The following is a 14,685-nucleotide window of genomic DNA, read 5'->3' on the forward strand; positions in this document are numbered from 1 at the left end:
CACCCTTTTACGATAATGAGCATTTGATTGGTCCAAATCGAAAACATGGTAATTGTATAAACCATCTCATTGGTTAAATCCTCCAGGTCCCTAGAGAACACAGCGCAAAGCCTCCAGACAAGAGATCCTTGGGCGTCTCATACTATGAGAAAGTAGTACGTGTATACATATCATTATATCTGAGAAATTACACAATGGTTATTTTTTATATTGTATAAATCATCATATTAATTCCTCTATCTCTACATTTCAATTAATCATTGCCGGATATAACGACAAATTCCAGGAAAATACCGAGTAGTCTTTCGGGCGGAGGGATACAACCAGCCTCCACTGGTTAAAAACATTGGCGTTATTGAAAAGGTAGGGAAAGACCGTGACAAAGCTCAGACAGCAAATACATTCCGTAATATCAACACAGTCTTTTGGACTTCTTACCATCTTCTGCGATTGCTACTAGATAATAATTAACCGCTCTGCAAGTGTACTGTTTTCAGTACTTCAAGAAAACGGTCATCTTCAAAGTGATGAATTAAGATACAGGATTCTCGTTTCTAATCTGGAAAAGGACGATGCGGCATTTTATTTGAGACATCGATCGGGCGGGTGGAGTTGGCACACTGGATTTATTAGCTAGCCGCTACCAGCGCTAACCTTTTCAGTCATATTTACATACGATTGGATCAGAATCTACCTTTTCAGATAAACAAGAATTTAGTTAGTCTTCCGTTCGAATATGTTGTTGTCAAAGTTTGGCTCATTCTCGCACATTTGCCACCCTTCGAGCATGGACCATTTACCGGTGAAAATACAGCTCCAGCCAGGTATGATTGGAACCCGCTGTCATTCTTCGTGCTTTACATAGCCGGAAAGATGGACTGTTTATTGAACTAGATTTATCTTAGTCATTCATGCTTCCAATAATGAAACAATTGTATTTTACTGACTAACTCTAAAATCCTTACATGGAACTATTTAAATGGCTTCGTACTGTCGATATGCACGCCAACTGTGATTAACATAGCTAACGTTAGTCAACAGCTGCGACTCGATTGCCTATCTTGCACTGTGAAAGACGAGACTGTCGTGTATGCTTATCTGCTCTCAATTTGATGTTTCTCCAGTTAAAGTGGAAAAGGAGCCGTTCGAAAAGGTTTACACCGTGGGATCGGTGCTGGGCAGCGGTGGATTCGGTACAGTCTACGCCGGTAGTCGGCTCTCGGATGACGCACTGGTAAGAATAGGAGTGCTTTGATCTTGGCACATGGCGCCATCAAGGCATCTCATAGTTATTTACTAACTTCGTTGTATCTAATGTGTATTTTTTTTCTCTCTCTCGAAATTAGGTCGCAGTGAAACATGTGCCGAAGGAGCGGGTGACCGAATGGGGTACTATTGTAAGTATCACCACTCCGGTTTGTTTAGGTTTTTCACCCATGTCAGTTGTTGTTTTTTGATAATTGAATCGATTCTAGGTCACTCAACTCATTTGTGATTTCATATTTTCTTCCAGAATGGTGTGATGGTGCCTTTGGAGATTATTTTATTGAAGAAAGTCAGTTCGTCGTTTCGGGGGGTTATACAACTCCTGGATTGGTATGAGCGACCAGACGGCTGGTTGATTGTTATGGAACGACCGGAGCTGGTCAAGGATCTTTTCGATTTCATAACGGAGAAGGGCGCTTTGGATGAGGAGACAGCAAGGGGATTTTTCCGTCAGGTTTTGGAGGCTGTCCGCCACTGCTACAGCAGCGGGGTAGTTCACAGAGATATCAAAGATGAAAATCTGCTTGTAGACCTACGCACTGGGGAGCTCACGCTTATTGACTTTGGTTCAGGGGCGATTCTCAAGGACACGGTCTACACTGACTTTGACGGTATGTACTCTACCCAATGCGTTGCCAGCAGTGGCTTCGTTGTATTTTCTGGGTTTGATGTGTGCGATCATCTGATGATATAATACCCCCCCTCCCTCCCTCCCTCCCTCTGTATTGGCCGGCGTGTCCACAGACGCTTGTGACGCAGTGGTTTGTTTTTGGTACCTCATAGTTTTCCGTCGGGTGGTGATGTTATCAGCAATGTTTATAGGTCGATCCTTATTTATTTTGATTATCCCTATGTAGTTAATTTCAAGTACCTTCTATAAATATGTCATATTAGTCAATAATTTAACACACTAGTGTAGTAAAATAGGTTATTGTTATATGTTGACAATTGTCTGTGTTCTGTTAAGAAACGCTCACTTCAAAGCCTTTAGGTAATGGCTATTGGGCCAGCTGCCACGTAACATCTGTTTGTTGTGAAACCTGAGCTTGGGCTGATTCATGTCACGTGGTGGCGCACTCGAGTTTGTGTTTGGTATCCAAGTTACTCATGCCTGGAGGGAGGGGAGTGAGGCGGGTCACCCAGTTTCATAGAGATTTGTTGTGGAAAAGAAAAAGCCATTATTACACCAGTATAACATCCTTGTTTTAGATGGAATTACACTTGCCTTGTTTGGCCTTTAGTGAGACATTATCTGACTATTTTTAAATATCCATCATTTATAATTTTTCCAAATCATACAGTATTGCAATATAGGCCTATTTATATTATTGTTGTCACATGAAATGTCCCAAATAAACAGTTTTGATGCTATTATAGAAGTTAAGAAGTCACTAATCAGCCTTTTCTTCTCCAGGTACAAGAGTATATAGTCCGCCAGAGTGGATCCGCTTCCATAGATACCACGGGCGCTCGGCTACGGTGTGGTCGCTAGGGGTGCTGCTGTATGACATGGTCTGTGGAGACATCCCCTTTGAGCAAGACGAGGAAATCCTCCAGGGGAGACTGTACTTCAGGAGGAGAGTGTCTAATGGTGTGTACTAACTCCATTATACAACCTACAATCATAAAAACACATTTCTAAGTCTTAAAACATATTTCTTAACACTATTTTATATTTAATTTCTTCCCTCCATCTCCCTCTTGTCCCACAAAATAAAATACTAATCCATGTTTTCCCCTTTTCTCTCCCTCTTTCCAGAGTGCCAGCAGCTGATCAAGTGGTGCCTGTCGCTACGGCCGTCAGACAGGCCTACTCTAGAACAGATCCTGGCCCACCCGTGGATGCGCTTGGCTGGGGAAGTGTCGATGTCCTCCAAGCCTGAGGATGGGGACATCCGGCTGAGGACCATCGACACGGACACATCTAGCACAAGCTCCAGCAAGGAGAGCCTATGAAAGAGAGAAGAGGGGATGAGAGGAGAAAAGAGTGAATGGACATGAGGGGGGGGGGGGGGGGGGGGGGTGGGTGTTTAACTGGACTTAAAAGGGCTCTGGTCCTTATGCCCCACCATGGCTTTGGCTGGCAGAATTATTTTTGGTTTCCTTTTGTAGGGAATTATTATAATTTATTATGGTTTGTTCTTCCTTTATCTTTTGTTTATTTTTTATAACTCATGAATTGTTTCCTAATGTGGAACATTTGCTGTTTGGGCGGTCTTTACCAGTGACTATTTATTTAGTACTTTATTATTTTCTAATTTGTTATAACAAGGCTGATTTTATGCATCTGGTTTAAAGCCCCTTATTCAGACAGACATAGCTGCTCTCATAGAGCTTGGAGAATGCTTTATATTTCAATGTTTTTGATTTGGAGTGCCTTTTTGAAAGCTGCTTCTCGGGGGGGCTTTTGTCATAACTTTTTGTTGTTATAACCCTTTTGGGCTGGTTTGTTTGGCTGGTCACCCTGTCATGATGGAGATTAGTTGTCTTCCTCCACGACAGTGTGGTAAACTACACCACCCAGCATTCTTAGGGATCATAAAATAGGGGATGAAGGCGGGAGTTGACTGTTGACCATGGAATACTTGAAATGCAACCCACTCACACTGCGCCCCCTTACTAAGCTGCTCACTCATACTACAGCCTCGAGTTGTTTGGATTTCTCAAAATTGGATCCTTTCATTTCTGAATGTGTATTAAAACTACATTGTCTGTGTGTTTAGCCCCTTGGAAATGTATTTTAATTGAATGTTTTGCCTTTCCCCCATCTCACTACTGGCACTACATTGCTCTTGCCCTGGACTGGTGTATCATGGCTTAAGTGTGAAATGCACAATCAATGCAATATTCATGGTCTCGGTTATGTCTTTTACTATACAAATATTGTGCAGTTTTTTTTGTTTTTTATCCCATGCTGTTAATTTATTCAGAATGTGTAGACATTCCACTCTTTAGGCTCATTTTATTTATTGTAGATGTTTAAGAGGTGAGAAATCCCACAATTTGCATATCTTTACATGGCCTTTTGTTTTGCATTCCTGTAATGATATTTTTACACTTCAACATAATTGTAATTTTTTTTTTTTTTTAGATTGTGGATGGATGCACTGAAGTTGTCGAAAGGGAATTAAAACAAGGTTTACTTAAATTTGGAAGAGCTACGAATGTGATTGAACTCCTTTTTATAGTCTTGTAAGTAATGTTGGATTGACTTAATCTAAAAGTACATCTGCTTTTTGGGGTACATTACACGTGTGCTGTCTCCATGCATTGAACTCCATGGACGCACATGGCTATTGGGTTGGATAAGGCTATTCTAGTTGGTGACTATGATGAATCTGTGGCTTGCCTGGTGTTAGATTCTCTTTCGGTTTAGCTGTATGACACGAATGATAGAGATCTGGTGATGCAATTTTTTTATTCAAACATTTCAATTAAATCCCTTTGTACATAAATCATACTTGTGTTGTCTTTTTTTTTACTGGTAAAAATTCCTCATACAGTCATTGATGAAAATCTATAAACCAAACATTATTAAATGGGTAAGGATGTTTGCATATATCTATATACAGTTAGAACAACCTCAATTTGTCAGGCATGGACTCGACAAGGTGTCAAGCATTCCACAGGGATGCTGCCCCATGTTTGTATTTCTATTTATTATGGATCCCCAGTAGCTACTCTTCCTGGGGTCCAGCAACATAAGACTGTTACATACAGTTTAAAATACTACATGACATTACATTTCATAACACCTTCCCCAACACATTGTGTGCCCTCAGGCCACCATTCCACCACCACATATTTACAATACAACATCCAGGCGCCTGTGTGTGTCTTCTCAGTCCCCGCTGTTCCATAAGGTGTATTTTTATCTGTTTTTTCAATCCGATTCTACTGCTTGCATCAGTTACCTGATGTGGAATAGAGTTCCATGTAGCTGTGGCTCTATGTATTACTGTGCACCTCCCATTGTCTGACTCCAATGCTTCCCACAGTTGTGTCAAGTTGGCTGGATGTCCTTTTGGTGGTGGACCATCGATACACACAGGAAACTGTTGAGTGGGAAAAACCCAGCAACGGTGCAGTTCTTGACACAAACCGGTGTGCATAGCACCTACTACCATACCCCGTTCGTAGGCACTTAAATCTTTTGTCTTGTCCATTCACTCTCTGAATGGCACATATACACAATCCATGTCTCAATTGTCTCAAGGCTTATAAATCATTTAACCTGTCTCATGCCCTTCATCGACAATGATTGAAGTCGATTTAACAAGTGACAGCTTTCACCTGGTGTCATGGAAAGTGCAGGTGTTCGTAATCTTTTGTATAGTCAGTGTGTGACGTGGCTGTATTAGCTGTACACAGAGAAGGACTGGGTAGGAAAGTGACACAGGAATGAGGCAGGAGCCAGGGACATGCATCATCACACTCACAACACAACCCTGAACCTAGCTAGAACTAATTGCTTTTCCGTTTATGCTGCCGGCCTCATCTGCCTGCCATACAATAACAATACCATAAGTCACTCCATTATTGGTGGAGCAGAGCAGTGGGCTGTGAGAAAGAGAAAGGTAGACGATGTTCGTCATCATCTGTAAGTCAGTGTTCTCCGGGAAGTGGTAGTGGGGGATGGTGGGACGAGTGTTGTTGTTGTGGTGGGGAGGTGCTGCCCCCTCTGGTGACTCCCGGCACATGCTCTGTTATGGCACCTCACCGTAGATAATGACCATAGGCACAGATCTAGGCGCTACCCCTCAGGCTCAACCTTAACTGTTTGAAGTGAAAAACACATAACAGATCTTAGTTCAGTGTCTAAGTCAATTTTTCTAGCTCTCCCTATCTAAAAATCACACATCATCAAATCAAATCAAATACAATTGTATTTTTCACGTGCCCGAATACAACAGACCTTACAGTGAAATACTTACTTACAAGCCCTTAACCAACAATGCAATTTTAAGAAAATACCTAAAAAAAGTACGAGATAAAAATAACAAATAATTAAAGAGCAGCAGTAAAATTACAATAGCGGGCTATATACAGGAGGTACCAGTACAGAGTCAGTATACGGGGCACCGGTGTCGAGGTAATTGTAATATGTACATGTAGGTAGAGTTATTAAAGTGACTATGCAAAGATAATAACAGAGTAGCAGCAGCGTAGAAGAGGAGGGGGGGGGGGGGGGGGGCAATGCAAATAGTCTGGGTAGCCATTTCATTAGATGAGTCTTATAGCTTGGGGCTAGAAGCTGTTAAGAAGCCTCTTGGACCTAGACTTGGCGCTCTGCGGTAGCAGAGAGAACAGTCTATGACTAGAGTGGCTGGAGTCTTTGACAATTTTTAGGGCCTTCCTCTGACACCGCCTGGATTTATAGGTCCTGGATGGCAGGAAGCTTGGCCCCGGTGATGTACTGGGCTGTACGCACTATCTGTAGTGCCTTGCGGTCGGAGGCCGAGCAGTTGCGATACCAGGCAGTGATGCAACCCGTCAGGATACTCTCGATGGTGCAGCTGTAAAACCTTTGAGGATCTGAGGTCCCATGACAAATATTTTCAGTCTCCTGAGGGTGAATTTGTTTTTGTCATGCCCTCTTCACGACTGCCTTGCTGTGCTTGGACCATGTTAGTTTGTTGGTGATGTGGTCGCCAAGGAACTTGAAGCTCTCAACCTGCTCCACTACAGCCCCTTCGATGAGAATGGGGGCGTGCTCGGTCCTCCTTTTCCTGTAGTCCACAATCATCTCCTTTGTCTTGATCACATTGAGGGAGAGGCTGTTGTCCTTGCACCACAAAGTCAGGTCTCTGACCTCCTCCCTATAGGCTGTCTCATCGTTGTCGGTGATCAGGCCTACCACTGTTGTGTCATCAGCAAATTTAATGATGGTGTTGGAGTCGTGCTTGGCCATGCAGTCATGAGTGAACAGGGAGTACAGGAGGGGACTGAGCACGCACCCCTGAGGGGCCCCCGTTTTGAGGATCAACGTGGCGGATGTGTAGTTACCCACCCTTACTACCTGGGGGCGGCCCATCAGGAATTCCAGGATCCAGTTGCAGAGGGAGGTGTTAAGTCCCAAGGTCCTTAGCTTAGTGATGAGCTTTGAGGGCCCTATGGTGTTGAACGCTGAGCTGTAGTCAATGAATAGCATTCTCACATAGGTGTTCCTTTTGTCCAGGTGTGAAAGGGCAGTGTGGAGTGCAATAGAGATTGCATCATCTGTGGATCTGTTGGGGCAGTATGCAAATTGGAGTTGGTCTAGGGTTTCTAGGATAATGGTGTTGTGAGCCATGACCAGCCTTTCAAAGCATTTCATGGCTACAGACATGAGTGCTACGGGTCGGTAGTCATTTAGGCAGGTTACCTTAGTGTTCTTGGGCACAGGGACTATGGTGGTCTGCTTGAAACATGTTTGTATTACAGACTCAGACAGGGAGAGGTTGAAAATGCCAGTGAAGACACTTGCCAGTTGGTTAGCGCAAGCTCGGAGTACACGCCCTGGTAATCCGATGTCTGGCCTTGCGGCCTTGTGAATGTTGACCTGTTTAAAGGTCTTACTCACATCAGCTGCGGAGAGCGTGATCACACAGTCATCTGGAACAGCTGATGCTCTCATGCATGTTTTAGTGTTTTTTGCCTCGAAGCGAGCATAGAAGTTGTTTAGCTCGTCTGGTAGGCTCATATCACTGGGCAGCTCTCAGCTGTGCTTCCCTTTGTAATCTGTAATAGTTTACCAGCCCTGCCACATCTGACGAGCGTCAGAGCCGGTGTAGTACGGTTAGACTTTAGTCCAGTATTGATGCTTTGCCTGTTTGATGGTTCTTCGGAGGGCATAGCAGTATTTCTTATAAGCTTCCGGTTTAGAGTCCCGGTACTTGAAAGCAGCAGCTCTACCCTTTAGTTCAGTGCGAATGTTGTCTGTAATTCATAGCTTCTGGTTGGCGTATGTATGTACAGTCACTGTGGGGACGACATCATCGATGCACTTATTGATGAAGCCAATGACTGATGTGGTGTACTCCTCAATGCCATCGGAAGAATATTGGAACATATTTCTGTCTGTGCTAGCAAAACAGTCCTGTAGTTTAGCATCTGCTTCATCAGACCACTTTTTAGTAGACCTAATCACTGGTGCGTCCTGCTTTAGTTTTTGATTGTAAGCATGAATCTTGAGGATAGAATTATGGTTAGATTTGCCTAATGGAGCGCGAGGGAGAGCTTTGTACGCATCTCTGTGTGTGGAGTGAAGGTGGTCTAGAGTTTTTTTCCCACTGGTTGCATGTTTAACATGCTGATTAGTTAAAACTGATTTAAGTTTCCCTGCATTAAAGTCCCCGACCAATAGGAGCGACGCTCTGGATGAGCATTTTCCTGGTTGCTTATGGCGGTATACAGCTCATTGAGTGCGGTATTAGTGCCAGCATCGGTCGGTGGTGGTATGTAGACAGCTACAAAAAATACAGATGAAAACTCTCTGGGTAGATAGTGTGGTCTACAGCTTATCATGAGATACTCTACCTCAGGCGAGAAAAACCTTGAGACTCCCTTAGATATTGTGCACCAGCTGTTGTTTACAAATATACATAGGCTGCCACCCCGTGCCTTACAGAGCCTGCTGTTGTATGCTGCCGATAGAGTGTATAACCCGCCAGCTGTATGTTATTAATGTCGTCGTTCAGCCACAACTCGTGAAACATAAGATATTACAGTTTTTAATGTCCCATTGTGTAACGATCGTCTGTGGTGGTAGAAGGATCGGACCAAAGCGCAGCGTGGTAAGTGTTCATGATGACGTTTAATACAAACTCAGAACACTAAACAAAACAATAAACGATGAACAAACGAAACAGTACCGTGTGGCAACAAACACTGACACGGAAGACAAACACCCACAAACCAAAAGACAAAACAGGCTACCTAAATATGGTTCCCAATCAGAGACAATGACCAACACCTGCCTCTGATTGAGAACCATATCAGGCCAAACGACAAACCCAACATAGAAACACAAAACATAGATAACCCACCCAACTCACGCCCTGACCACACCAAAACAAAGAAAATACAAAAGAACTATGGTCAGAACGTGACACATTGGTAGGATATACTTGCTTTCAGTTTGTCCCATTTCTTTTCCAGCGATTGAACGTTGGCATTACAGTATGGATGGCAAAGACAGATTAGCTAATTGTCAGAATTCTCAGTTTCTTTCTCCAGCGAATGACGGGATGAGGGCCTGTTCGGGTGTTTGGAGTATATCCTTCCCATCCGACTCATTAAAGACAAATTTGTTGTCCAATTCGAGATGAGTAATTGCTGTTCTGATGTCCAGAAGCTCTTTTCGATCATAAGAGACGGTAGCATTAACATTATGTACAAAATAATTTACAAACAATGCAGAAAAACTAACAAAATAGCACGGTTGGTTAAGAGCCAATAAAACGGCAGCCATCATCTCCGGGGGCATCTTCATCATTCATTAAAAACTTTAATTTCCAATATGACAGCAGGCATATGGATATTTAAGGGCTTTAGCATTGGATAGCTGGTTCCTTGAACATACACAAGGATCAGCACAGTGATGAAAGAACTCATTTATGTGCTGATGAAAAAGGCACGGCTTCCCTTTTAATTAGCTATCTTTGCCTTGCAAACGTATTCAAACCCCTTGGATTTCTTCACATTTTATTGTGTTATAAAATGGGATTACAATGAATTTAATATACACAAAATACTCAAGTGGACGAAAAAAAGTGAACACTTTTTAAAGATGAACAAAAATGTAATAACTAAAATATAGTCGCTGCATACGTGTTTAGCCCCTTTGCTTAGGCAAGCCTGAATTAGTTCATGAGATAAATGTGGCTTAACAAATCACAAAACTTGTTACATGGACTCACTCTGTGTGAAATAATAGGGTTTGACATGATTTTTAAATGACTAACCCTTCCTCTGTCCGCCATACATACAACATCTGTAAGGTCCCTCTCAAGTATTAAACTTCAAGCACTGCTCAGGGATGTTAACATGAGGTCATTGGTGATTTAAAACAGCTACAGTGTTCAATGGCTGTGATGGGAGAGAACTGAGGATGCATCAACATTGTAGTGACTCCACAATAATGTATGCAACAAGGCACTAAGGTACAGTGCCTTTGGGAAGTATTCAGACCCCTTGACTTTTTCCACATTTTGTTAGGTTACAGCCTTATTCTAAAATTGATACATTTGTTTTCTCTCATCACAATAACCCATCATGACAAAGCAAACACTGGTTTTTATAAATTTTTGCTAATTTATAAAATATTAAAAACGGAAATATCACATTTACATAAGTATTCTGACCCTTTTCACAGTAATTTGTTGAAGCACATTTGGCAGCGATTACAGCCCTGAGTCTTCTTGGGTATGACGCTACTAGCTTGGCACACCTGTATTTGCGGAGTTTCTCCCATTCTTCACTGCAGATCCTCTCCTGCTCTGTCAGATTGGATTGAAGAGAGTTGCTGCACAGCTATTTTCAGATCTCTTCAGAGATGTTAGATCGGGTTCAAGTCCGAGATCTGGCTGGGCCACTCAAGGACATTCAGGGAATTGCACTGAAGCCACTCCTGCGTTGTCTTGGCTGTGTGCATAGGGTCGTTGTCCTGTTGGAAGGTGAACCTTCGCCCCAGTCTGAGGACCTGAGCGCTCTGGAGCAGGTTTTCATCAAGGATCTCTCTGTACATTGCTCCATTCATCTTAGCCTCGTTCCTGACTAGTCTCCCAGTCCCTGCCGCTGAAAAACATCCCCACAGCATGATGCTGCTACCACCATGCTTCACCGTAGGGAGGGTGCCAGGTTTCCTCCAGACATGACGCTTGGCATTCAGCTCAAAGAGTTCAATCTTGGTTTCATCAGACCAGAGAATGTTGTTTCTCATGGTCTGAGAGTCTTTAGGTGCTTTTTGGCAAACTCCAAGCAGGCTGTCATGTGCCTTTTACTGAGGAGAGGCTTCCATCTGGCCAATCTACCATAAAGGCCTAATTGTTGGAGTGCTGCAAAGGTGGTTGTCCTACTGGAAAGTTCTCCCATCTCCACAGAGGAACTCTTGAGCTCTGTGAGAGTGACCATCGGGTTCTTGGTCACCTCCCTGACCAAGGCCCTTCTCCCCCGATTGCTCAGTTTGGCCGGGCGGCCAGCTCTAGGACGAGTCTTGGTGGTTCCATACTTCTTCCATTTAAGAATGATGGAGGCCACTGTGTTCTTGGGGACCTTCAATGCTGCAGACATTTTTTGGTACCCTTCCCCAGATCTGTGCCTCGACACAATCCTGTATCAGAGCACTGAGGACAATTCCTTCGACATCATGGCTTGGTTTTTGCTCTGACATGCACTGTCAACTGTGGGACCTTATATAGACAGGTGTGTGCCTTTCCAAATCATGTCCAATCAATTGAATTTAACACAGGTGGACTCCAATCAAGTTGTAAAAACATCAAGGATGATCAATGGAAACAGGATGCACCTGAGCTCAACTTCGAGTCACATAGTAAATGGTCTGAATACTTGTGTAAATAAGGTATTTCTGTTTTTTATTTGTAATAAATTTGCTAATTTCTAAAAACCTGTATTCACTTTGTCATTACGGGGCATTGAATGTAGATTAATGAGGATTTAAAAAAAATGTAATCCATCTTAGAATAAGGCTGTAACGTAACAACATTTGGAAAAGTAAAGGGGTCTGGAATACTTTACGAATGCACTGTAATTATTTTAAAAAATGAACCTGGCTAAAGGAATAAACGTTTTGGCCTAAATGAAAAGCCCAATGTTTGGGGCAAATCCAACCCAACACATCACTGAGTAACTGCCTCCCAATTTTAAGTATGGTGGTAGCTGCATCATGGTAAGGGTATACTTGACATCTGCAAATACTGTGGAGTTTTTTTAGGATAAAAATAAACAGGATAGGGCTAAGCACAGGCATAATCCTAGACAAAAACCTGCATTAGTCTGCTTTACACCAGCCACTGTGAGAGAAATTCACCATTCAGCAGGACAATAACCTGCGTCACAAGGCCAAATCTACACTGGATATGCAGTGAATGTTCCTAAGTGAATGTTCCTAAGTGGCCAAGTTACAGTTTTGACTTAAATCTGCTTGAAATACTATTGCAAGACTTTAAAATGAAGCCATGATTCCCAACATATTGATAGAGCTTGAAGAATTAAAAAAATAATAATAGGCACATTTTTCACAATCCAGTTGTGCAAAGCTCTTAAGGGCTGATTCGGAATGTATTCCTTTCCAATGCATTCCTTTCCTACACACTTTTCAGTTTTTGGTATTCACACGTACCTTATTCAGTCGAGTACCGTGTTCTGCAGATGTGGCTACCTTGCGCGTTCTGAATAAATTTCATTCAACCGCTGAAAACCCTCCCACTTCCTGGCAAACAGATTTTCTCATTCAATAGGGTTTTCAGTACATCATTATCTTAAGGCATCCCTTTAAATACAGTGTACCTTTTAGTTCAAAATTTGGCGACAGAACAGGTTAAGATATTAGGGATCAATGAAAGAAAGTCATCTAAATACACTGCTCAAAAAAATAAAGGGAACACTTAAACAACACAATGTAACTCCAAGTCAATCACACTTCTGTGAAATCAAACTGTCCACTTAGGAAGCAACACTGATTGACAATACATTTCACATGCTGTTGTGCAAATGGAATAGACAACAGGTGGAAATTATAGGCAATTAGCAAGACACCCCCAATAAAGGAGTGGTTCTGCAGGTGGTGACCACAGACCACTTCTCAGTTCCTATGCTTCCTGGCTGATGTTTTGGTCACTTTTGAATGCTGCCGGTGCTTTCACTCTAGTGGTAGCATGAGACGGAGTCTACAACCCACACAAGTGGCTCAGGTAGTGCAGCTCATCCAGGATGGCACATCAATGCGAGCTGTGGCAAGAAGGTTTGCTGTGTCTGTCAGCGTAGTGTCCAGAGCTTTGAGGCGCTACCAGGAGACAGGCCAGTACATCAGGAGACGTGGAGGAGGCCGTAGGAGGGCAACAACCCAGCAGCAGGACCGCTACCTCCGCCTTTGAGCAGGAGGAGCACTGCCAGAGCCCTGCAAAATGACCTCCAGCAGGCCACAAATGTGCATGTGTCTGCTCAAATGGTCAGAAACAGACTCCATGAGGGTGGTATGAGGGCCCGACGTCCACAGGTGGGGGTTGTGCTTACAGCCCAACACCGTGCAGGACGTTTGGCATTTGCCAGAGAACACCAAGATTGGCAAATTCGCCACTGGCGCCCTGTGCTCTTCACAGATGAAAGCAGGTTCACACTGAGCACATGTGACAGACGTGACAGAGTCTGGAGACGCCGTGGAGAACGTTCTGCTGCCTGCAACATCCTCCAGCATGACCGGTTTGGCGGTGGGTCAGTCATGGTGTGGGGTGGCATTTCTTTGGGGGCCGCACAGCCCTCCATGTGCTCGCCAGAGGTAGCCTGACTGCCGTTAGGTACCGAGATGAGATCTTCAGACCCCTTGTGAGACCATATGCTGGTGCGGTTGGCCCTGGGTTTCTCCTAATGCAAGACAATGCTATACCTCATGTGGCTGGAGTCTGTCAGCAGTTCCTGCAAGAGGAAAGCATTGATGCTATGGACTGGCCCGCCTGTTCCCCAGACCTGAATCCAATTGAACACATCTGGGACATCATGTCTCGCTCCATCCACCAACGCCACGTTGCACCACAGACTGTCCAGGAGTTGGCGGATGCTTTAGTCCAGGTCTGGGAGGATATCCCTCAGGAGACCATCCGCCACCTCATCAGGAGCATGCCCAGGCGTTGTAGGGAGGTCATACAGGCACCTGGAGGCCACACACACTACTGAGCCTCATTTTGACTTGTTTTAAGGACATTACATCAAAGTTGGATCAGCCTGTAGTGTGGTTTTCCACTTTAATTTTGAGTGTGACTCCAAATCCAGACCTCCATGGGTTGATAAATTTGATTTCCATTGATCATTTTTGTGTGATTTTGTTGTCAGCACATTCAACTATGTAAAGAAAAAAGTATTTAATAAGAATATTTCATTCATTCAGATCTAGGATGTGTTATTTTAGTGTTCCCTTTCTTTTTTTGAGCAGTGTATATGCATATTTGTCTCTGTTTCAGAACCAATAGGTAAATTGAAAAATCTTGTAGATTATTTAGATTTAGGAAAGTATTTATGAATCATAGAAAAAAGGTTTGGAGAGCCTTTACGCACTAAAGAAATAAAACGGTGGTTAGATTCATTCTGAAAATTTCCACATTTAGCTCTTCAACTGATGGTAGTTTTGGAAGATTAGTGTACAGATAATTATAATAGGGAGAATAGTGTACAATAGTCAGCTATACCCTCGTCTATTGCCTGCAT

The 14,685-nt window shown here is 43.3% G+C and overlaps 1 protein-coding gene across 1 annotated transcript; it reads left to right on the forward strand.

The window, feature by feature from the left end:
- Window positions 1-380: 380 nt before the first annotated feature.
- LOC120032242 (serine/threonine-protein kinase pim-3-like) lies at window positions 381-4,721 on the forward strand. Its single transcript, XM_038978241.1, has 6 exons — window positions 381-824; window positions 1,125-1,234; window positions 1,347-1,397; window positions 1,514-1,877; window positions 2,681-2,857; window positions 3,026-4,721. Exons 1-6 carry the CDS (start codon window positions 737-739, stop codon window positions 3,220-3,222), a joined length of 987 nt encoding a protein of 328 aa, XP_038834169.1. The 5' UTR covers window positions 381-736; the 3' UTR covers window positions 3,223-4,721.
- The last annotated feature ends 9,964 nt before the right edge of the window (window positions 4,722-14,685 follow it).

This window comes from Salvelinus namaycush, chromosome 38 (genome assembly GCF_016432855.1).
Source record: "Salvelinus namaycush isolate Seneca chromosome 38, SaNama_1.0, whole genome shotgun sequence".
NCBI lineage: Eukaryota > Metazoa > Chordata > Actinopteri > Salmoniformes > Salmonidae > Salvelinus > Salvelinus namaycush.